Source organism: Oncorhynchus mykiss, chromosome 9, assembly GCF_057628025.1.
Source record: "Oncorhynchus mykiss isolate SJ-2025 chromosome 9, ASM5762802v1, whole genome shotgun sequence".
NCBI classification, from domain to species: domain Eukaryota; kingdom Metazoa; phylum Chordata; class Actinopteri; order Salmoniformes; family Salmonidae; genus Oncorhynchus; species Oncorhynchus mykiss.
In genome coordinates, this window is record NC_143030.1 from 19854910 (window position 1) to 19879730 (window position 24821).

Here is a 24821-nt window from a genome sequence, read left to right on the forward strand (position 1 = left end):
TTTACATTTTGAAAGTTGAGACTAAACGGTTCTATCTGCATTTATCAACATTTAGTTATTGACATTTAGTCTTGTTCAGTTCAATGGTCTCTACCTATGTAGTACTCTAAATACCCCAAATCATGTTGTTAAGTTCAAAAGAATACAAGATAAATATAGCTGACACCATTCAAACCAATGTGTGTTCGGAACATTAACGCCAATTATCTCACAATCATCTTTTTACAGATGGAACCATATTATACATACACAATCATTGCAGAAATGTCCATTTCAGAAGACGGTCTTATACAGAGCGACTTACAGGAGCAATTAGGGTTAAGTGCCTTGCTCAAGGGCACATCGACAGATTCTTTACCCAATCTGCCAGGGGATTTGAACCAGCAAACTAACGTGTTACCTGTAATCCACCCTGATAATTATTGTCATAACGAACAATGGATGGCTAAAGCACATAGACTACAGACAGAACTAGACTACTCAATCACTGCCTTATCTAAACTGTTAAGCCAAGCAGGCAGCCTCTGCCGAGTCCTTGCCTGCCTTTACCTGGACCAGAGAGAGGCCTGCCGGCCTTTAATGTTGGTTCAGGAATACACAGCAGTAGCCTTGCTGTGTGTTACATTGCAACATATAAATAAAATAGGTAGATTATGTACTTTATCAATATATACTGTATAATGCACAACACACCTCAGTAATTCATTGGCCACATCTGAACATTGCGTTCACCAACAGGAACAATGGTGAGCGTGCAGCATTCAGTCTGGTAAGGTTTAACCAGGCTATGTCTTTGAAATAGATCAGGGGTGGGCAAACGTTTTGGCTCGAGGGCCACATCGGGATTTTGAAATTCAATGGAGGACTGCATTTTTTGGGGGACCAGTTGTTCGTTAAAATCAATTTGCGGGGGCCTCCCGAGTGGTGCAGCAGTCTAAGGCACTGCATCTCAGTGCTTGAGGCATCACTACAGACCCGGGTTTGATCCCAGGCCGCGTCACAGCTGACTGGGAGACCCCTGAGGCGGTGCACAATTGGCCCAGCATCGTGAGGGTTTGGCTCTCAACCTTCGCCTCTCCTGAGTCCGTAAGGGAGTTGCAGCGATGGGACAAGACAGTAATTACCAATTGGATACCACGAAATTGGGGAGAAAAAAGGGGTAAGAATTTTTTTTAAATGATAAATTAAATAAAAATGTGTCTTGTGGGCCTGATTGAAGTGCCCGGCGGGACGGATTTGACCCCCCCTTGCCAGAGATAACGATAGAGGCCTCTTGTGGACAAAAGTATTAACATGGGCAGTGCCATTGAGGGCTTCTACCAATTTAATGTAGTCAACCGGGTGGGACTTCCAACTTCATTGGCTTATCCCTCCTGGTGACCCTGTTGGAGTCATGTGGTTGGCCAAATCGACCGTTAAGCCCTATGCAGTTCTGGATATCTGAGAGGATTGGTGCAACTTCCACCTAGCCTATCACAGTGGAAGCGTGAGCTATTACCATATTTCTTACACCTGTCAAATCTCCACGAGTGCATAGGGCGTAGGGGTCGATTTGGGATTAGGCCTTTGACTGTAGGTGTCAGTCCCACCACCTACCTTATTGTACGAGTGACGCAAAAAAAAAATATTGACCACGTGAGCAGACCGAGAAACTCCGAGCCCTACTTAGACATACTTCAAAGAGAACTGTTTAACTTTCTACCAACCTCCTGTCTTTTATGGATTATTTTTGTGAGTTCCAGCATGAATGTACTTAGCTACAGTAACAAGAGATTATTATACTAGGGTAAAATAAATGTTGTTGACTGGTGTGGTGTTTGAATCCCATAACATTAAACACATCATTAATGACAATGCAACATCCATCGCGGATAACTGATGTTTTAATGACAAACTAAACCATTACATGAATCTATCTCTACAGAATAATACTTTCTCACACTTTCACGCATTGTAAACGTAACATCTGCATCAGTTTGATGCTCTCAAACGAGGAAGGGACAAGAGAGAGTGCTGACATGGCGATCCTCCCAACACAAAAGGACAACACCTCGTTACAGTTGTAATATGTCTCAGAGAAGGTCTACATTGGCCGGTTCCAAGGGGATAAAGCTGAAGTTGCCCACAATCACTGATCCAAGGTCCATTTTGCATTTGTCGCCCATAACGATTACGGTTTGGATTTGAGGAGGGTTAAGCTGATCCTAGATCTGTGCCTAAGGGCAACGTCTAACCGGGGCTAAGGCAAGCGTGGTGGTTACAAGGTGAGCAGAAGGCTCGTGGGACAGTGGAGGACCTCCCCTCCTCTCAGTGCCAGGACCAGATGTAGTACAGAACCTCCCTGGATCTTGTAGTCTGCCGCTGTCTTTTCATCATTCCTGGGGGAAAGACACAGCGGGAAAAGGGAGATATTAGGAAGAATGGGACAATATCATTTTCATGTCTGTTGTTATCTGACCACTGACTAAAGTATGTCTGTAGAGGTGTAGTATACCTAAGGCAAATGGGCTGCCTCCCACATTAACAATGTTCCAGTGCTGTTGCCCTAGGACTGGGATTTCCGAAACATATAAGCTTTTTTAAATTTTCCTCATGATTAATTCCAAGATATTGCCTCTGTGGCTTACATCTGTTTCCCGCTGTAGATCAACCTCTGCTGTTGAGGAGGGATCCCCTCTTTCTCCTCCACTCGCTCCTTGATCCGCTCCACCTGAAAGAGACAAACAGAATACACACAATGAATACATAATATCAGTGCATGGTGTACACACACAAACACACACATCAGGAACAAAGGGAATACTGGAAAAAGTACATACATACATACCTTGTCTGTGGGCTCTATGTCAATCTCAATTTCCTTCCCTGTGAGGGTCTGAGAGAAAGACATTTAGAAAATACTTAATCATGTTCAGGATTATCTATTATTTGACCACTCATAACCAGCATAAGACAGTTACTTATGATCTATGTAGCCATGTAAAATGTCAGGTTATTCGATTCTTATTTTATGGACCCATGTAGGTAGCTAGCTTGCTACTGATTGTATGCACTGAGCAGCTGAATTAAAAGCAAAAACTAGCTAATTTGCTAGTGGCTGAATATCCGTGTCTGACGTTCTCTTACCTTGACTTTAATCAACATTTTGACTTATTTTGTTTTCTAAACACATTAATGATATTATAACTGATATGGTATCTGTGTAATAGCTGCTAAATTTGGTTTCCAGTTCACAACATAAGCAAATTTCTACACCAATTTTCGGTTGCGAAAATGTCCTGTGTTTCTCAAAGATAGGTCCCACTATTCACGTTGCTCACAATAATAGGTTCCGCTATGTGCGTTGGTACTTCGAGGATATGTTTTCTCCATCAACATTTTTTTATTAGATAAAATATGTTTATTTACATATTTTAGTGTTCGAGAAATCTCTAGAGGTAGCCCCATTACTAGTGGTAAAAAACTACAATATAGTAGACTCTACGACGAAGGAGTGACGTAAAGTCTTTATTTGTAGTCTTTTCTCAACCCCCACTGTACAGAAAAGGCACAGATACCCGAATTATAGAACTCCAAGAATAGCTTTACAGTAAAGACCCGCCCTCTTAAACATTCCTGCCTCGCATTTGTGACGGAAGCTTTCTGCTGAAATAAGAAATATTCATCATACATTTCATAAAGGTAAGTAGTTTGTTCCTCATTTCGTAGAGAATAAATATGATTGATATACCTACATCTAACCGTACGTACAGATCTAGGGTCTTTAACCTCTTTTGACGGTTTTAATGAAATATTTGCCAACCTTGCATTTTGACTGGACCATGGAGGCAGTGACAGCATGATAGCCCATATTGACTAGATCTTTCGAGTAGCTAGTTTATTAGGCCTTATATGAGCAGCTTTAGCTAAATGATCTGTAATTCATGTATTACTATTACATTATTACCGATTTGGATATTGTAAGTATCTTAAGTGTATCTTAGTTATGCAATATTTAAAAGGGGGTATTTTTCCTCGCACTACTGTCGCGACAGTAAACAGGCCCACAAGGAACCCTCATGGAACTTTGAACAGTCCCCGTGTACTACCATTTTTATGAGTGAACAGACCCACATGGAACCTTGCTTACTCTAATGTTTTCTGTGTCCTATTTGTAAGGCGCTCATTGTTCACTATCTCTAGCGTCTATCACATGATCGCCCTCGTGTGTGCGTGTGTGTGTAACGGATGTGAAACGGCTAGCTTAGTTAGCGGTGCGCACTAAATAGCGTTTCAATTGGTGACGTCACTTGCTCTGAGACCTTGAAGTAGTAGTTCCCCTTGCTCTCAGTTATAAATAATTCGTATCACTTTACAAGGTCCCTGTAACACCTAAAGATTTTGCAATTGTTTTAGATGCCATTCCCTCAGGTGTTGCTATGTTATTCAGGAACATGTCAAGACCTGACCCTCAGAACCTACCTTCTGTTGACCCTGTTGACTCATCAGTAGGAAAGATTTGTTTCTCTTTTGGTCCATTCAACAACAGAGCGATACGAACCTTGTTTCAGCAGGATGTTGTATACCTTATGTCATGCCTTATTGGAATGGATTTATTGATAATATCTGTTGGAAAAAAGTTTGGATGTTGCCACACACATACCTACTTGTTAACAAAATTAAGGAAGTTTCCTTTAAAATTATTCATAAATATTATCCTGCCAACCACTATATGAAGAAGTTTAAGGAAAACATCAACTCAAATTGCTCCTTTTGTAATGACCACCCAGAAACAGTTGTGCATCTTTTTTGGCATTGTGTTCATGTAAGAAAACTGTGGCAAGACATCAGTAGGTTTATAATTGAACACATTTATGAAGATTTTACACTATTGTGGAGAGATGTACTGTTTGGATTCTTTACATACAATAGAAATAAGCGGAATCATTTTTATGTAATTAATTTCATTATTCTTTTGGCTAAATTTCATATACACAAATGTAAATTTACAAACAGAAAACCACATTTTCGTACCCTACAAAAATAAATGGAACTGTATTTTAAGACGGTTAAATGCTCTACTAACAAAAAAGCTGTTAGAATTGTAAGTATATGCATGTCCCTTAAGGTCCTTGTGTAATGTAATGTGATATTGTACCCCCTAGCTCGATTGTCTATTGTTTGTAATCTATGTATGCTTGTGTTCCCTCATGTGATTTATGTATTGATTTGAAATTAATAAAAAAAAAAAATAAAAAAAAAATATACAAAAAATAGTTCCCCTTGCTCTGCAAGGGCCGCAGCTTTTGTGGAGCGATGGGTAACGATGCTTCGTGGGTGACTGTTGTTGATGTGTGCAGAGGTTCCCTGGTTCGTGCCCGGGTATGGGCGAGGGGACGGTCTAAAGTTTTTCTGTTACGTGTGTGTGTGTGTGTTTGATTGTTTGTTTTTGTGTGTGGGTTAAAGTGAATCAGCCTGTTCTGTGCTATTGCGCACGTTCTATACTGTTGTTCGTTTTGTCGACCCCATTGCAGAACGATCAGAAGAATATATAACGTGTTCCTACCACCAATAACCAGAAGTAGAAATGCCTCGCATTGAGAATGACATCAAGTTGGACTTCAAGGATGTGCTCCTCCGTCCGAAACGTAGCACACTCAAGTCCCGTAGTGAGGTGCATAACTCCTTCCTTTTTCCAGTAATGTACTAATTTGTCTACAGTATTGTTCTATTCTATTCAATGACCAGTTTGTACCAGTAGTGTCATTTTCCAAACACAGTATATCACTCTTCAATGTTGGTGCCTTTTTCTCTACCTTCCACCTGTCTGTCTGTGTCTCTATCTGTCTGTCTCCCTGTCTGTCTGTCTCTATCTGTCTATCTCTCTCTGTCTCTGTCTGTCTCTCTCTCTGTCTGTCTATTTCTGTCCGTCTCTCTGTCTCTATCTGTCTGTCTCTCTCTGTCTCTTGTCTGTCTCTCTGTCTCTATCTGTCTTTCTCTCTGTGTCTGTCTCTATCTGTCTGTCTCTCTCTCTGTCTCTCTCTCTATATCTGTCTTTCTCTCTCTGTCTGTCTCTCTCTCTCTCTGTCTCTCTCTATCTGTCTTTCTCCGTCTGTCTGTCTGTCTCTCTCTATCTGTCTGTCTCTCTCTGTCTCTCTCTCTATATCTGTCTTTCTCTCTCTGTCTGTCTCTCTCTCTCTCTGTCTCTCTCTATCTGTCTTTCTCCGTCTGTCTGTCTGTCTCTCTCTGTCTGTCACTCTCTATCTGTCTGTCTCTCTGTTTGTCTCTGTCTAAGTCTGTTTTTCCTTCTCCCCCAGGTGGACCTGATGAGAAGTTACACCTTCAGGAACTCCAAGGGAAGCTACAGAGGGATCCCCATAGTTGCAGCCAACATGGACACCGTCGGCACCTTCGAGATGGCCCTGGCGTTATCCAAGGTACATATGGTGTTATAAACGGCAACAAGCAAAAACAACAAAATAGCTTAAATCAGAATTCACCATCCTCACTCGTACTTTCTAATACTAAACAACTCAAATATCCCCTTCTGGCTCACAGAGAAAGTGGAGCCCAAATCTATGTTTATTAGATGTCTCTGTTCCCATAGATGTTATGCACTTAAAGGTGTTTAACAAACACATTTCTCTTTCTCCCCCCAGTTCACTCTCTTCACTGCCATTCACAAACACTATTCAGTCGATGACTGGAAGGAGTTTGCAACAAAGAATCAAGAATGTGTACAGGTACATTAAAGCAATGCTGTCTGGGATATAATTTACATAGTACCCAATAAGACAAGAAACTTACTTTGCCAAACTTTTCATGATGTGTTTATCTGGCTCTCGTTCTCCCTCTCAGAGTGTGGCAGTCAGCACAGGGACAGGTGAAGGGGACTTTGACAGACTGGGTGAGATCCTAGCCGCTGTGCCTCAGCTGCAGTACATCTGTGTGGATGTGGCCAATGGCTACTCAGAGCACTTTGTCCACTTTGTCAAAGACGTGCGTCAGAAGTACCCGACACACACCATCATGGTCAGTGACTCCTCTATGCTCTATTTTATAGTGTGCAAACTTGTGATTATGAGCATGTGATTATGCCTGCAGTATTTATACAGTTCATACATTTCAAATCACTATTCCTGAGGGCTCTTGTCAAAGTAGTGCACTCAGGGTGTCAATTGAGCCCATATAAGACTCTAGTCAAAAGTAGTGCATTATACTAGTGCACCATCTAAGACACTGAAAGTGACTGTGTTGTCTTTGCCACAGGCAGGGAATGTGGTTACCGGGGAGATGGTGGAGGAGCTGATCCTCGCCGGCGCTGACATCATCAAAGTGGGCATCGGACCAGGTGATAGTTTTCACCCGGGTGACTCTGGCACATTGCGGTTTTGCTGGATCGTCATTCCTCATACCTCTTCTGCAATTGATTGAACTGGGGTCTTAGTGTGGTCATACTCATAACCTCCTAACTGTCTGTGTGTAGGGTCTGTGTGCACCACCCGTAAGAAGACCGGGGTGGGCTATCCCCAGCTGAGCGCTGTGATCGAGTGTGCAGACGCAGCCCACGGCCTGGGAGGACACATCATCTCTGTAAGCCTCCATTGTTATTATACATGTATTGTTATTTTATACATAGTGATGCACCGATATGACATTTTGGTCTGAAATCCAATATTTTCCTTGCCAAAAAACCCGATAGCGTTATTTTCAATTTTAGCAGCCTTTTAAGCGTTCTAGTACAGTTAAATAGTTAACACACACACATGGATGCAGCGGTCTAAGGCACTGCATCTCAGTGCAAAAGGTGTCACTACAGTCCCTGGTTTGAATCCAGGCTGTATCACATCCGGGCGTGATTGGGAGTCCCGTAGGGCAGCGCACAATTGGCCCAGCGTTGTCCGGGTTTGGCCGGGGTAGGCCGTCATTGTAAATAATAATTTGTTCTTAACTGACTTGCCTAGTTAAATAAAGGTTACACACCACACCACACTGACCAAAAAGTTATTTTGTTGGCATTTATGAATGTCCCCATTACCAGGAAAACATCATCAAAACCTATTTCTTTCACTTACTTGCTGTGCTGATTTGTTGTTCATTTGTTCAGTCGTTTCATTCTCAACCAGGATTTCATCAAACATGTCAACCAGTGAAGTTTCAGCTCTGTCTGTCCGTGGCCTCTTCCTCGGGGGGGCACTGTCACTGTGTCCGTTTCCATCTTGTCCAGCTGTGTATGTAACATTTCACATAAACCCTGTTTCTTGTCTGCCTTGAAGTAGCGGTCCTTGTACCTAGCATGGAGCATGGTGGTGACACAGTAAAGAGGCTCAGAGAGAAGGCCACTGAATCACTTGTTCACAGCCTCCAGTACTTTTGTAAGTTTTAACCCCACGGTCTGTCTGCAGTTATGTTGAGCGTTTCAATGCCATGACAGAGGGTATCACGTCTGTTGCAGACGCTGTTGATGAGCTTATTTCTTGAGTTAGTGGTTCGAATGGCGCTAGGAGTGTGTTCATGTTCTCAAATGCCATTCAAATGGCGGCAGCAGTATGAGAACCAACACATTTTTGAGCATGCAATACGGCTTTCCTCAGTACCAAATCCTCGTCGACCCAATGTGCTGTCAGACTCAACATTCTCATGGGGCTGACATCGCTGGTCCAAATGTCAGTCGTGACGCCAATAGCAAGTAGCATAATGAATTCCATTATCTTGGCGTTAATAAATTTTGCCTTTGAGTTGTCTCACTGAAATGTTCTTACTCTTTCAAATGACTGCTCGACTTGAACTTGTTTAGTTGTTAGAAGTGTGCACTCAGTATTTTTCTGCTTTTGTTCTGTGTAGCACTGTATTTTTCGTGGCGTCATTACATCATCTACCTACATTATATTAGGTATGCACATCATCTACCTTCGTTTATATAGGTATGCACATCATCTACCTACATTATATTAGGTATGCACATCATCTACCTACATTATATTAGGTATGCACATCATCTACCTTCGTTTATATAGGTATGCACATCATCTACCTACATTATATTAGGCATGCACATCATCTACCTACATTATATTAGGTATGCACATCATCTACCTACATTATATTAGGTATACACGTCATCTACCTACATTATATTAGGTATACACGTCATCTACCTACATTATATTAGGTATGCACATCATCTACCTACATTATATTAGGTATACACGTCATCTACCTACATTATATTAGGTATGCACATCATCTACCTACATTATATTAGGTATACACGTCATCTACCTACATTATATTAGGTATACACGTCATCTACCTACATTATATTAGGTATGCACGTCATCTACCTACATTATATTAGGTATACACGTCATCTACCTACATTATATTAGGTATGCACATCATCTACCTACATTATATTAGGTATGCACGTCATCTACCTACATTATATTAGGTATGCACGTCATCTACCTACGTTATATTAGGTATGCACATCATCTACCTACATTATATTAGGTATGCACGTCAGCTTTGACATTGGTTTTGCACATCAGCGTTAAACTAGACATCGGGCCGATGCCGATAGCTAATATTGTCCGATTCCAATATGTTCACCAACATATTGTGCATCCCTAGTTACACTTACATCCTTTTGGCTCAACAGTCTTTGGCTATCTTTGGCTCAACCGTCTCTGGCTGTCTTTGGCTCAACAGTCTTATGCTGTCTTTGGCTCAACAGTCTCTGGCTGTCTTTGGCTCAACAGTCTTTGGCTCAACAGTCTTTGGCTGTCTTTGGCTCAACAGTCTCTGGCTGTCTTTGGCTCAATAGTCTCTGGCTGTCTTTGGCTCAACAGTCTTTGGCTCAACAGTCTTTTGCTGTCTTTGGCTCAACAGTCTCTGGCTGTCTTTGGCTCAACAGTCTCTGGCTGTCTTTGGCTCAACAGTCTTTGGCTCAACAGTCTTTTGCTGTCTTTGGCTCAAACGTCTTTGGCTGTCTTTGGCTCAACAGTCTTTGGCTCAACAGTCTCTGGCTCAACAGTCTTTGGCTGTCTTTGGCTCAACAGTCTCTGGCTCAACAGTCTTTGGCTGTCTCTGGCTCAACAGTCTTTGGCTATCTTTGGCTCAAAAGTCTTTGGCTCAAAGGTCTTTTGCTGTCTTTGGCTCAACAGTCTTTGGCTGTCTTTGGCTCAACAGTCTTTGGCTGTCTTTGGCTCAACAGTATTTTGCTGTCTTTGGCTCAACAGTCTTTGGCTGTCTTTGGCTCAACAGTCTTTGGCTCAACAGTCTTTTGCTGTCTTTGGCTCAACAGTCTCTGGCTGTCTTTGGCTCAACAGTCTTTGGCTGTCTTTGGCTCAAAAGTATTTAGCTGTCTTTGGCTCAAAAGTCTTTGCTATCTTTGGCTCAAAAGTCTTTGGCTGTCTTTGGCTCAACAGTCTCTGGCTGCCTTTGGCTCAACAGTCTCTGGCTGTCTTTGGATCAACAGTCTTTTGCTGTCTTTGGCTCAAAAGTATTTTGCTGTCTTTGGCTCAGAAGTCTTTGGCTGTCTTTGGCTCAACAGTCTCTGGCTGTCTTTGGATCAACAGTCTTTGGCTGTCTTTGGCTCAACACCGTGATATACATACCAAGATGGTTGAATAGATAAAGACTTCACCTGAAGACCCATAGTATCTTATTCTTCCCTCTTCTTTCTCTCTCATAAAGGATGGTGGGTGCACTTGCCCAGGTGACGTCTCCAAGGCTTTTGGTGAGTTTTATAGCAGTAGAATGTAACATTTCAACTCACAGAGCATACAGTGCTTACTTGAATCAGACTACAGAGACTCTACAGCCAGTGTTGTAGTACTCAGGTCCAGGACTCGGACTCAAGTACTACAACACATTTTCAGGGCTAGTGACTGGACTTGGACTCAACCACTGGTGACTCGGACTTGGGCTCAACCACTGGTGACTCAGACTTGGACTCAACCACTGGTGACTCAGACTTGGACTCAACCACTGGTGACTCGGACTTGGGCTCAACCACTGGTGACTCGGACTTGGGCTCAACCACTGGTGACTCGGACTTGGACTCAACCACTGGTGACTCAGACTTGGACTCAACCACTGGTGACTCAGACTTGGACTCAACCACTGGTGACTCGGACTTGGACTCAACCATTTATGACTCAGACTTGGCTTCTAGTGCCTTGTATTTGCACTTTGGGCTGGATAAGCTACTATGATAAGTAGAATATTAGCAGCACTGGGTGCACAGAGCAGCAAGGGTTCCGTTCTCTAACAGTGGGAAGGAAGCGCCACACACAACCTACATCAGCTGGTGAGCTGCGGGGGAGCAAGCGATGAGTGTGGGCAGACAAGCAGGCAGGCTCTGCTAGACATCGCATCAGCGACTCTCTTACTTCTCCATAAGCGCCAGTCACTAGCCTACTATTTAGCTTTGCCTGGTTATGAAACACTAACTGCTTTACGAAATGTTAAACAATGATAGTATTGAGTTTAATAGTAAAACAACAGTCTAGCTCTTTGTCTCTTTCTCTCCTTGAATATAGAAAAGTGCATTTGTTGTCTCACGCTAACCTCACACTTTCCCCCCTGCAGCCCATAGCCAGGTTCTGACAACCCTGCTATCAATAATGAGTCATTAGGATGTCACCGGGGCGTTTTAAAATGGTCGCCTAAAGTTGTCAGGATGTTGTGTCATGGTCCCGTGGAGGTTTTGTCTAGTTCCCAGGATTGTCCGACCCCAGCTGGGTTCTTAGGACGTCGTGTGATGGTCCCAAGGGAATGTGTCTGACTGGGTTTTCTCAGCTGTGGTTGTGTGTGACTGACAGGCGCGGGGGCGGACTTTGTGATGCTGGGTGGAATGCTGGCCGGCCACTCAGAGAGCGGGGGCGAGGTCATCGAGAAGAACGGGAAGAAGTACAAGCTGTTCTACGGCATGAGCTCCGACACGGCCATGAAGAGACACGCCGGGGGCGTGGCCGAGTACAGGTCAGAGATGTTACTGAGATGTTACTCAATATTGGACTATACATTGTGCCTTCCTGTATTTTACTTATGCTAAAGTGTTTGTTCTATTCTACTGAGACATTTACTTTATGTTTGTTTTCTTATCTTTTCTTATTTCTTATTGTTGTATTGGTAAGAAGGACCCTGCAAGTAAGCATTTGGTTAGATGGTGTATACCATGTGTATCCTGTACACACAGTACCAGTCAAAAGTTTTACAACACCTACTCATTCCAGGGTTTTTCTTTATTTTTACTATTTTCTACCTTGTAGAATAATATTGAAGACATTAAAAACTATGAAATAACACATGGAATCATGTAGTAACCAAACAAGTGTTAAACAAATCACAATATATTTTTGATTCTTCAAAGTAGCCACCCTTTGCCTAGATGACAGCTTTGCACACTCTTGGCATTCTCTAATAAAAAGAATATTAGTCAAACTTGAAGCATCAATACTAGTCTATATACCACGTACGTACTCATGGAACTAAAAGTAGCTACGCAAAATTGCGTTGGGTAGAAGAAATATGTAGACGTGTGCATCCCCACAATTCCTAACTCGTCGTATACATACATTAGGCTTAAGAGTTCACTAAAACGTTCCCTCTTCTTCTCCCAGGGCATCTGAGGGGAAGACGGTGGAGGTGGTCTACAAGGGTCCCGTGGACGTAACCATACGCGACGTCCTGGGTGGGGTCCGCTCCACCTGCACCTACGTGGGTGCAGGGAAGCTCAAGGAGCTCAGCCGCAGGACCACCTTCATCAGGGTCACCCAGCAGCTCAACACCGTCTTTGGGAACGATAACTAGGCGAGGTCCAGGCTGGTTCCTGGGCGTAACAGGGTCGGGGGGGGGTTTGTTTGCTGCCTGCCCCTGTCACATGGATGCTATTACACATACTGCACACACACACACACACACACACACACACACACACACACACACACAAAGAAACATACACACACAGAAACAGACAATATTGTAACCATTGATAGTAAGAATCTGTCATTTGAGAAACGTAAACCTTGGATAAGTGTTCGGTTGCCAAATCAAAACCTTTTTAGGTGACACTATCAAAACAATCCCTTATCTAAGATGTTTATCTAAGGTTTGATATTTTAGACATATTTGGCTTTTTTCCCTGTAAATTACCAGAAATGGACATTTCTTTGATAATAAGTGAGCCGAGGATTGTTGTGTTACTTCGGGGTGTATTTTTTTGTGTCATCTTGCTCAATCATTCCCATTCAGCTCTGCAGGCCTTGAGTGCAGGCTTCCTCTCTCTGTCCATTATTATCTACCAAGTCCTAGAATCTCTCTCTCTTTCTCTCTCTCTACGTCCCCTCTTTCTCCTAACACTTCTATGCACGTCACCGCCATGCTATATGAAAGCCATATGCAAAACAATGGATGTAGAGTATTTCACTTTATGAAGTATTTACTATATCAAGAGTACAGGTAAAGTTTATTCCAAAAACATAGATTTTATTATTTTAGATATATTCAATAGATGAAAATATTCCTTGTAATTACCAATATTGAAGATTTTTATGTTAAGATATTTCTGGTTATTTAACTTAATCCTTTTCAAACTCACTTAAATAAATATATATTGACCTTGAATGATTTGCAAAAGTGTTAGATGATATCGTATTCCAGTCTTTTTCCCCCATAGGTTGTTCTCATGGGGACCAAATATTAAAGCGACGAGGGAAAAGATATAGAGTGAATCTACTGACAAACTGTTTCATGTACTGTACAGCTACAGTATAAACTCAAGTCAGTCAAATTACACCCAGTATGTTGAGGGGAAACTGGTGGAATACAGAATGTGTTCAAAGTATGTTCTTAAAGTAGGCTAAAGTAGGCTGAGGGAGACAGGACAGCTTTGAGTGTTACCTTGACCTACATGTTGAGTTCCCCAATTTCTCAATATTTTATATAGTCAGAGACTAAAATGTCCATGCAATCAACATTTCACATGATTGTACTGTTACTTTGAAAATGTTGTTTCTGTCTATGCATTATTCTGTACTTGTAACTGACTAGTTTTCCATATGGCGGTATATTTACTTAACTTCACTGTGTTTTGGAAGATAATTCCATTTGATATGTATCTGGTTTTAGTCAAACGTGTTATGCAGGTTTTATGCCACTTTTCTTCAGTCTTCTCACTTCTGACCAATAAAGAGCATTCCTTATGATTTGTGTCGTTTATTTGTTCATTTTAACATTGAATCTCAACATGACAATTAAAGATCCACACATTTATACAATATACAGTACATATATCAATTGCACTACCAGCTTATGTCATGAATCCCAATGTATTTAGATTTTGTAAGCTAGACATTTTTTTTATATAACTGGACAGAAACATCAGCATTAACATTCAGTCAACTGACTATTTACATGAAAGTTCTTGGAACAGTGGGACAACATTATGATAGTTAGGTAACTTGACCAGCAGGGGGAGACAAAGTCCTGCCTTGCATGTTAAACCCAAATCCAGCCACTGTGAGTCCAAATCACAGCACAACAGCATTGGAATATGCACATAATGTGGGGATGCCCGAATGTGAAAACTTTGTGGTCACAAGTTGCCATCTCTGTAACGAACATAGTTGGGCCACCATCCCATGTCTCCCGAATATCTTATTACGAAAAAATAATTCTTCACTGACTATCATAGTACACCAGAAACCAGTGTGATTGTCTGGACTGACTGCAGCAAAAATAATGTTAGTTACCAGATGGAAGCCTCCACATAAGCTCTGAATAACTCAACGTCTACTACATTTCCTTGACATCTTTTCACTAGAACTTTCCACAGCCCGTGTGAACAGCGCCAAGGAAATTGCAGGTGATGTAATGTAATAATGTGTAAATTCATATGTATTTTGAATATCTGTATTGAATATATATATTGATGTATGCAACCTGACTTAATGAATGTGTGCCAAATGTAAAAACATAAGATGAGTGATACTTAGGCATAAAAAAAAACACGTGTATGTCCACAACACGAGCCGGGAGGAGAGGCTCATGTTGATATATGTCCACAATTAGATGTGTCCACAATTATTTTTTAACACTAGCCAGGATTCAAACCAAAAATGGTTCTTCGAAGGGTTCTTTTTTCTAAGACTGTAGACATTACACCAGCTCACAGAACACCCCCATATACGACGTACCGATAACCCTCTTACATGTGAACATGGGACCCTGTAAGACTGTGCCTGCTGGGTCTTGGGTTGATCATGGACCGCTCCACATGGGCACCCCCACTGCTGCTCTGGCTGAATGTTCGCTCCATAGAGACCGTACCCTCCACTGCTGCTCTGGCTGAATGTTCGCTCCATAGAGAACGTACCCCCCACTGCTGCTCTGGCTGAATGTTCGCTCCATAGAGACCGTACCCCCTACTGCTGCTCTGGCTGAATGTTCGCTCCATAGAGACCGTACCCCCCACTGCTGCTCTGGCTGAATGTTCGCTCCATAGAGACCGTACCCCCTACTGCTGCTCTGGCTGAATGTTCTCTCCATAGAGACCGTACCCCCTACTGCTGCTCTGGCTGAATGTTCGCTCCATAGAGACCGTACCCCCTACTGCTGCTCTGGCTGAATGTTCGCTCCATAGAGACCGTACCCCCCACTGCTGCTCTGGCTGAATGTTCGCTCCATAGAGACCGTACCCCCCACTGCTGCTCTGGCTGAATGTTCGCTCCATAGAGACCGTACCCCCTACTGCTGCTCTGGCTGAATGTTCGCTCCATAGAGACCGTACCCCCCACTGCTGCTCTGGCTGAATGTTCGCTCCATAGAGACCGTACCCCCCACTGCTGCTCTGGCTGAATGTTCGCTCCATAGAGACCGTACCCCCCACTGCTGCTCTGGCTGAATGTTCGCTCCATAGAGACCGTACCCCCTACTGCTGCTCTGGCTGAATGTTCGCTCCATAGAGAACGTACCCCCCACTGCTGCTCTGGCTGAATGTTCGCTCCATAGAGACTGCACCCCCCACTGCTGCTCTGGCTGAATGTTCGCTCCATAGAGACTGCACCCCCCACTGCTGCTCTGGCTGAATGTTCGCTCCATAGAGACTGCACCCCCCACTGCTGCTCTGGCTGAATGTTCGCTTCATAGAGACTGTACCCTCCACTGCTGCTCTGGCTGAATGTTCGCTCCATAGAGACTGCACCCCCCACTGCTGCTCTGGCTGAATGTTCGCTCCATAGAGACCGTACCCCCCACTGCTGCTCTGGCTGAATGTTCGCTCCATAGAGACCGTACCCTCCACTGCTGCTCTGGCTGAATGTTCGCTCCATAGAGACCGTACCCTCCACTGCTGCTCTGGCTGAATGTTCGCTCCATAGAGACCGTACCCCCTGCTGCTGCTCTGGCTGAATGTTCGCTCCATAGAGACCGCACCCCCCACTGCTGCTCTGGCTGAATGTTCGCTCCATAGAGACCGTACCCCCTACTGCTGCTCTGGCTGAATGTTCGCTCCATAGAGACCGTACCCCCCACTGCTGCTCTGGCTGAATGTTCGCTCCATAGAGACCGTACCCCCTACTGCTGCTCTGGCTGAATGTTCGCTCCATAGAGACCGTACCCCCCACTGCTGCTCTGGCTGAATGTTCGCTCCATGGAGACCGTACCCCCTACTGCTGCTCTGGCTGAATGTTCGCTCCATAGAGACCGCACCCCCCACTGCTGCTCTGGCTGAATGTTCGCTCCATAGAGACCGTACCCCCTACTGCTGCTCTGGCTGAATGTTCGCTCCATAGAGACCGTACCCCCCACTGCTGCTCTGGCTGAATGTTCGCTCCATAGAGACCGTACCCCCTACTGCTGCTCTGGCTGAATGTTCGCTCCATAGAGACCGTACCCCCCACTGCTGCTCTGGCTGAATGTTCGCTCCATGGAGACCGTACCCCCTACTGCTGCTCTGGCTGAATGTTCGCTCCATAGAGACCGTACCCCCCACTGCTGCTCTGGCTGAATGTTCGCTCCATAGAGACCGTACCCCCTACTGCTGCTCTGGCTGAATGTTCGCTCCATAGAGACCGTACCCCCTACTGCTGCTCTGGCTGAATGTTCGCTCCATAGAGACCGTACCCCCCACTGCTGCTCTGGCTGAATGTTCGCTCCATAGAGACCGTACCCCCCACTGCTGCTCTGGCTGAATGTTCGCTCCATAGAGACCGCACCCCCCACTGCTGCTCTGGCTGAATGTTCGCTCCATAGAGACCGTACCCTCCACTGCTGCTCTGGTTGACTGTACTCTCTATACTGTCTGGCACTGACTGGGCTACTTCCTGTTCCCAGGGTGACAAAGGGAGACTGGTCACCCTGATGATGCTGGATCTCCATTCTGTGCAGTTCCGTCCTCTGGTGATATCTGCCCCTGCTGTAGAAGGACAGGGATGGTGGGTTGGAGGTTTTGTCCCAGAATACTTCTAATTCTATGGGACGGGGTATTGTTTCAGGTTGAGCTGCAGTTTTCCGAGGAAGATAGATACACCTAGAATAAACTTGTGCCTGTGGAGTTTTATCTGTATAGGTCATCCCATCACTACGCCTAATACTCTCATAGTACAGGAGCTTTCCTCCGCTCTGCTGTACCTCCTGGACCAGCTTGTCCCAGTCGGCCCCGGGCTCCAGACCCTTCCTCAGATCCACAGTATGGCCCTTCTCCACAGCCAGGTGCACCCCTGCGTACCACAGGAGGAAGCGGAAGGAGTCCCCCGCTGACAGGGCAGCCTACATGGTTCTCTTGAAGGTCTTGATGGACTTTATGCGAGCTGAGACGGAATTCTGTCACTGGTCAGGGTGATGTCACGCAGGGTGGACACTCCCTCGATGAGCTGGACACTGTAGCTAGCCAACCTCTCCCTCCATGCAATCAGTATTTCACATTATTGTACTTTACTGGGTATTCAGTTACTTTGTGAGAATGTTGGCTCTGTTGGTGCATTTTTATGTTAAGGTGTGTAACTGACTAGTTTTCACTACGGTGGTATATTTACTTTACTTCAGAGTGCTTTCTAAGATTATTCCCTTTTATATGTTTTGCTTTAAGTAAAAAGTGTTATGTCTTTCTAAACATTATTTTTGGTTGTGTCAGTCATGTCAGTTCTGACCAATAAAGAGCACATGATTTGTGTTTTAGAGTTGGTTTATTTTTCCCTTTTAACATTAAATATCAACAGGACAATTAAAGATCCACACATTTATACAAAATACATTACAGATATTAATTGTACTGTTTGTTAAAATGTTAAGATTTTTTAAAACCTTTATTTCACTAGGCAAGTCAGTTAGGAACAAATTCTTATTTACAATTACAGCCTAGGAACAGTAGGTTAACTGGTCTAGGAACAGTAGGTTAACTGCCTTGTTCAGGGGCAGAACGACATATTTCTACCTTGTCAACTATGGGACTCAATCCACCAACCTTTCAGGTTACTGGCCCAACGCTCTAAACACTAGGCTACCTGCCACCAAATGTACTTCTCAGACCTGTCTGGAAATGACCCAGTTGAAAATATCTGAACAGAAACATCAGCATTTACAATCAATCAACTGAATATTTACATGATTTATTGTACAATAATGAGGTCAGAAAAATGTGATTAAGGGACATGAAAGGTGGAAGTTCTTGGAACATTGGGACAGCGTTGTGATAAGTGGCTGACTTGAGTTACAGGGGGAGACAAAGTCCTGCCTTGCATGTAAACTCAAATCCAACCAGTGAGTCCAACACACATAAGAATCCTACTGTACCAACAACAACAACACACTAGTGGAGATCCAAACTGAACTCAATGCATAGCCTACATTACACAAGCTGACAAAACACCTCTATATACGGCATACCGATAACCCTCTCACACTTGCACTCAGAAGCCTGGTAAGTGATGGATTTTACACAAGCTGAGACAGAACTCTGGATGCTTGTCAGGGTGATGTCTCGCAGGGCGGACACTCCCTCAATGAGCCGGATACTGGAGCTAGCCAACCTCTCCCTCTGCTCCTTATCTCACCTCCCTAGTTCCAGGCTCTGGCTCTCTCTCTTGGCCAAAGCCTTCTGCTCCTCCTTCAACTTCTCACTCAGCTCTTTGTGTGCCTTAGTAGGCAGAGTCTTCATGTTGTGGATGCGATGCTGGTCCTCGATAGCGCACTGGTTAGGTCGTCCAAGCAGTAGTACTCGAGAATCTTACCATGGTGGGGGCATTTTGTAGCCAACCCAACTCCGCCAGCCCCCGGTGCTATGGGTTCAGTCAGTATGTGTCAGTAGCAGAAATGGGACTGAAAGGTGTGGCTCCAAGTGCTGGACACACATGGACATTTCACATTTGATGCAAGTCTTCTGTGATGGCTTCCTGTCTTCTGTACATAAGACACAAACAATGGCCATAACCTCCGATTCCGGGAACGCTGGTTCGGTTGAAGCTACCCCAAAAATCGGTGGTGGGAAATGGGTGCTTTCCGTGGGCGTTGTCCTTAATGTTTTCATGTTCAAAGAATCCCTCTTCCCACCCTCTTTTAATCTTGCTGACAATAAACCAACACTAATTTCAAACTCGTTGGCCACTATAATGTTTCTAATCTAAATGTTTTAACGGCCGGTCAGATTGCTTTTGTTCACTCTTGGTCTCTGGTCTGTTCTGCTTTTGAGGCTACTTCTAGTTAGACCTTGTTCACCATTTACTTTTATGGTGTTGACCTAGGGGATATAATCATTATTAACAGGATGGTATGAGATAAGCCAAAGCAGAATTGCGTGAACTTTGGACTTGGTAGCCATAGTAGCCTATTCTACCTGAGACACAGACAGTAACAGTATGCCTACTAATAGAATCTCAATGCAATCAGTATTTCACAATAATGCACTTTACTGGGTATTCAGTGACTTTGTGAGAATGTTGTCCTTTTCAGGGCTACTTTCCAAATTCCCTACAGTATGTTCTTAAGGTAGGCTAAAAGGCTCCAGAGTAGTGCAGCGGTCTAAGGCACTTCATTTTAATCTCAGTGCAAGAGGTGTCACTACAGTCCTTGGTTCAAATCCAGGCTGTATCACATCTGGCTGTGAGTGGGAGTCCCATAGGTTGGTGTACAATTGGCCCAGTGTTACCGGGGTAAGCCGTCATTGTCAAAAGTATTTGTTCTTAACTGACTTGCCTAGTTAAATGTCACGTTCTGACCTTAGTTCCTTTGTTTTTGTCTTTGTTTTAGTATGGTCAGGGCATGGTCAGTTGGGGTGGGCAGTCTATGTTTGTTTTTCTATGTTGGTTTTTGAGTTCGGCCTAGTAGGGTTCTCAATCAGAGGCAGCTGTCAATTGTTGTCCCTGATTGAGAATCATACTTAGGTAGCCTGGGTTTCACTTTTGGTTTGTGGGTGTTTGTTTCCGTGTGAGTGTTTGGGCCACACGGTACTGTTTCTGTTTTGGTAAATTCACGTTGTCATTTATTGTTTAGTGTTCTGAGTTTTAATTAAACATCATCATGAACACGTACCACGCTGCACTTTGGTCCTCCTCTCTTTCTCCCAACGACAACCCTTACATTAAATAAGATAAAGAGGTGAGGAAGACACATCATGTCACGACTTCCGCCGAAGTCGGCTCCTCTCCTTGTTCGAGCGTCGTTTGGCGGTCGACGTCACCGGCTTTCTAGCCATCGCCTCTCCATTTTTCATGTATCCATTTGTTTTGTCTTGTTCCCTGCACACCTGGTTTTCATTCCCCAATCAATCTACAAGTATTTAATTCTCTGTTCCCCATCATGTCTTTGTGTAAGATTGTTTGTGTTAGGTGTTTGTTGTTGACGCGCAAGACTGGTTTGTTTTTTCCGTGGTATTTCACGAAGATGTTTATTGTTAAACATAATTCTTGTGACTGTTTTGCGCGTTGTGCACTTTTGCCTCAATAAAGTGTGCACCTGTTTCACAAATCTCTGCTCTCCTGCACCTGACTTCGCTTTATATATTTTGCTTTTATTAAAACGTGTTATACCGTTTCCAAGCCTTCTTTTTTGTTGTGTCAGTTCTGACCAGCACCTCCACTGCTGCTCTGGTTGACTGTACTCTCTACTGTCAGGCTCCAGCTGGGCTACTTCCTGTTTCCAGGGTGTCAAAGGGAGTTAGGTCATGATGGAGTTTAAAACTCAGACAAAACTCTGGGCACTTGTCAGGGTGATGTCGCACAGGGCGGACACTCCCTCAATGAGCCGGATACTGGAGCTAGCCAACCTCTCCCTCTGCTCCTTATCCCACCTCCCTAGTTCCAGGCTCTGGCTCTCTCTCTTGGCCAAGGCCTTCTGCTCCTGCTTCAACTTCTCCCTCAGCTCTTTGTGTGCCTTAGTAGGCAGGGTCTTCATGTTGTGGATGCGATGCTGGTCGTCGATGGCGCAGGACATGCACGCACTGGTTAGGTCGTTCAAGCAGTATTTACCATATCAAGAGTACAGGTCAAGTTTATCCCAAAAACATTGTTTTTATTATTTTAGATATATTCAATTGATGAAAATATTCACTATAAGGATATTTCTTAGTCCTTTTCAAACTCACTTAAATAAGTGAGTTGAATGATTTGCAAATGTTTTAGATGGTATTGTATTAGTCTTTTTTCCCACTAGCTAGTTAGTTGTGTTATTTTCATGCGGACCAAATATTAAAGCTAGGAGGGACTAAATAGAGTGAAACTACTGTCAAACATCTGTTTCATGCTCTGTAGAGACACACTAGAACCTCAGTCAAATTATTGAGGGAAAACTGATGGGGAATACAGAATGTGTTCAAATGATGTTATGCTAAAGAGGTGAGGAAGACAGGACAGCCTTGAGTGTTACCACTGGTACCCCTGTCAATCAATTTACACACAGTGGGAGAACGTCAGGTTCATTTCTTTATTCCTCCTGTCTGCTCTACTTCTCAAAACAAATTGTATGAAAAGGTCAGAGGGGAGAGGACGCAAGGATCCAAGGAAATGCAATTGAGTTTATCCCAGTATGTTGAGGGGAAACTGTTGGTGGAATACAGAATGTGTTCAAAGTATGTTCTTAACATAGGCTAAAGAGGTGAGGGAGACAGGACAGCTTTGAGCGTTACCTTGACTTACTGTTGATTTCACACTTTTCTCAGCATTTTATATAGTCAATGACTATATAAAATGTCTATGCAAACAGCATTTCACATTATTGTACTTGACTGTGTCAGTTATTTTGAGAGAATGTTGTGTCTGTCTATGCATTATTCTGTACTTGTAACTGACTGGTTTTCGCAATGGAGGTATATTCACTTTACTTCACTGTGTTTTGGAGGATAATTCCATTTTATATGTGTCTTGTTTTGCACACTTTGTACAAAATAATAAAATGCAGTACTACAGGATATTTCTTAACGTAGCTCTTTATTAGCTAGCTATAACTGGCATGTTCACGTATCGCCAACCAGGATCCAACTGCCGATGACCTAACCATGTGGGTGGTCTTAACCAATCATAGCACAGTATGATATGGCGGTAAAATGCATCCAATTACAATTCAGTATGTTTACACATATGAATATTACACCCCCCCCCCCTTCTTTTAAAACAAAATAAAAAAAAATGCATATTCTAAGGGTTTCTTTTGATACATGCTCTGTAGTTTGAACTCAAGGTAAGTAACCATTTATATTGTATACTACACCAACTGAATCAACATAGACTCTGAACAATAATCCAACATACTGTTACTTTTCAAACAAGGGATTCTCAGCAACTCAGCTTTCACTGTAGAAATAACATCTTAACATTTCAAACAAATACAAAACATTTCAAGTGAACTTTCAATAACACGTTTTCAGTCTGGAACTCTTTTAGGGCAGCGATCCGCCTACACCCTTTGACATTTCACAGGTCTAGGACAGCTCTGGGCCTGACCTCTCTTCCTGACCTTGTGCGATATGATGCTGAGCATGCTTCTGTGTCAGTCAACAGCTCTTGTGGTGTTGCAGGTAAGTATGGTGTATGTTGTGCTGTGTGTGTGTTTAGTCCATCACGTTCTCTTTCAGGGGAACAGTTCATCTCATCAGTGTGTTGTTCTTTTGTGTTCAGTAGGTGACAACGATTGCGGCGGTACACCGCTCCTTCTGCGGTGCGGACGTGATATGAACGCTCAGTGTCAGCTGGCTGGATGACGACTGCTGGCTTCCAGAGGCCATGCTCCTGGATTCTAACTGACTCTCCGTCAATCAGTGGTGGCAGTGGTCTAGCTGACTTGTCGTAGTATCGCTTTTGTTGTTGTTGTCTCTGTGTACGTTTTCCATGCATTTCCTTGTAGCTGACGACCTCAGGTTGCAGCTGCTGGTTGGTGCTGGGAAGTATTGAGCGAAGTCTGCGGCTTTGGTGAAGTCACAGCTGGGCAGGTGATTTGAAGTTGTCAACTGGAGTGTTGCGGTATTCAAGGAGACTGAGGTAGGGGTCTCTTGTCTGCTTTTGCTTTGTCCATGAGTGATTTATCAATCTGCACAGATTTTTCAGCAAGGCCATTACTTTGAGGGTAATGTGGGCTTGTGGTGACATGTGTAAACTCCCATGCTTTTGTGAAGGATTCAAACTCATTTGATTTGTAACAGGGGCCAATGTCAGATATTAAAGTCGCTACAATGCCATGCCTGGCAAAGGCTGCTTTCAGCTTGTGTATCACAGCTGCAGATGTGGTGCTGTGAAGCTTGTCGAGTTCGAAGTATCTGCTGTAGTAGTCCACTGTTACGATGTAGTCCTCGTTGTTCCAAGTGAACAGATCGGTTGCCACAACCTGCCAAGGTCGGTCTGGGATACAGTGAGGTAACATTGGCTCTTTGGTGTTTGAGGGGCGTCGTTCAAGACATATGGCACATTTACCAACAAATGTCCCGTGCTCTCTGTTTGCACTTTTCCAGCCCATGTGTACAGCATGGATCTTTGTCAAAATCTTTTCTCTGAGACTGGTAGGGATAATGATTTTCTCTCCTTTGAAAATTATTCCGTTGATCTGTGATAGTTCATCACGATGGTTCCAGGATTCTGAGACGCTCTGAGGGCATTTTCTCCTCTCCTCAGGCCATCCATCCTGTATGACTTTCCTCAGCTGTGCGAGTTGTGAGTCCTTTTCTGTTTCTGCTTGGATCTCCTTCAGTTTTGTGTCACTAACTGGTAAGTTGCTGTACACCATGTGCAGTTGCATGTCCACGACTTCACTGAGGCTGCTGTCCTTATAGGTAAGAAACTTCCTGGAGAGTGTGTCTGCGACAGGGATGTATTTGACTGGACAGTGAGTTATTGTGAAGTTGTATTTTTGTAGTTGAAGGATCATTCTCTGTAGCCTTGGCGGGCTGCGGTTAGTGGTTTCCTCATAATTGACTCAAGGGGTTTGTGGTCGGATTCTACAATGACTTGTCGTCCATATACAGTGCCTTGCGAAAGTATTCGGCCCCCTTGAACTTTGCGACCTTTTGCCACATTTCAGGCTTCAAACATAAAGATATAAAACTGTATTTTTTTGTGAAGAATCAACAACAAGTGGGACACAATCATGAAGTGGAACGACATTTATTGGATATTTCAAACTTTTTTAACAAATCAAAAACTGAAAAATTGGGCGTGCAAAATTATTCAGCCCCCTTAAGTTAATACTTTGTAGCGCCACCTTTTGCTGCGATTACAGCTGTAAGTCGCTTGGGGTATGTCTCTATCAGTTTTGCACATCGAGAGACTGACATTTTTTCCCATTCCTCCTTGCAAAACAGCTCGAGCTCAGTGAGGTTGGATGGAGAGCATTTGTGAACAGCAGTTTTCAGTTCTTTC

General features: G+C 43.7%; 3 protein-coding genes across 5 annotated transcripts; 2 read left to right on the plus strand and 1 right to left on the minus strand.

Moving 5' to 3' along the window:
• Nucleotides 1-1865: 1865 nt before the first annotated feature.
• On the minus strand, nucleotides 1866-3336 carry LOC110531626 (ubiquitin-like protein NEDD8). The gene is made up of 4 exons (XM_021614927.3): nucleotides 3127-3336; nucleotides 2828-2875; nucleotides 2628-2710; nucleotides 1866-2378 (listed from the first exon to the last, which is right to left on the minus strand). Exons 1-4 carry the CDS (start codon nucleotides 3142-3144, stop codon nucleotides 2258-2260), a joined length of 270 nt encoding a protein of 89 aa, XP_021470602.2. The 5' UTR covers nucleotides 3145-3336; the 3' UTR covers nucleotides 1866-2257.
• On the plus strand, nucleotides 3319-14192 carry LOC110531624 (GMP reductase 2). 3 transcript variants are annotated; one of them, XM_036987456.2, is made up of 10 exons: nucleotides 3319-3681; nucleotides 5514-5653; nucleotides 6297-6416; nucleotides 6639-6722; nucleotides 6838-7011; nucleotides 7249-7330; nucleotides 7466-7572; nucleotides 10678-10720; nucleotides 11808-11967; nucleotides 12609-14192. In XM_036987456.2, the coding sequence occupies exons 2-10, from the start codon at nucleotides 5567-5569 to the stop codon at nucleotides 12796-12798; spliced, it is 1047 nt and encodes a 348-aa protein (XP_036843351.1). In that variant the 5' UTR covers nucleotides 3319-3681; nucleotides 5514-5566; the 3' UTR covers nucleotides 12799-14192. The 3 variants fall into 3 exon arrangements, 2 of the variants coding, with proteins under 2 accessions (XP_036843351.1, XP_036843352.1); XM_036987457.2 differs by lacking the exon at nucleotides 3319-3681 and adding an exon at nucleotides 3800-3959; XR_016483139.1 differs by lacking the exon at nucleotides 10678-10720 and having other exon boundaries at nucleotides 3534-3681.
• On the plus strand, nucleotides 8553-10667 carry LOC149980814 (uncharacterized). The gene is made up of 2 exons (XM_090185639.1): nucleotides 8553-8645; nucleotides 9613-10667. Exons 1-2 carry the CDS (start codon nucleotides 8553-8555, stop codon nucleotides 10612-10614), a joined length of 1095 nt encoding a protein of 364 aa, XP_090041765.1. The 3' UTR covers nucleotides 10615-10667.
• Nucleotides 14193-24821: the final 10629 nt, after the last annotated feature.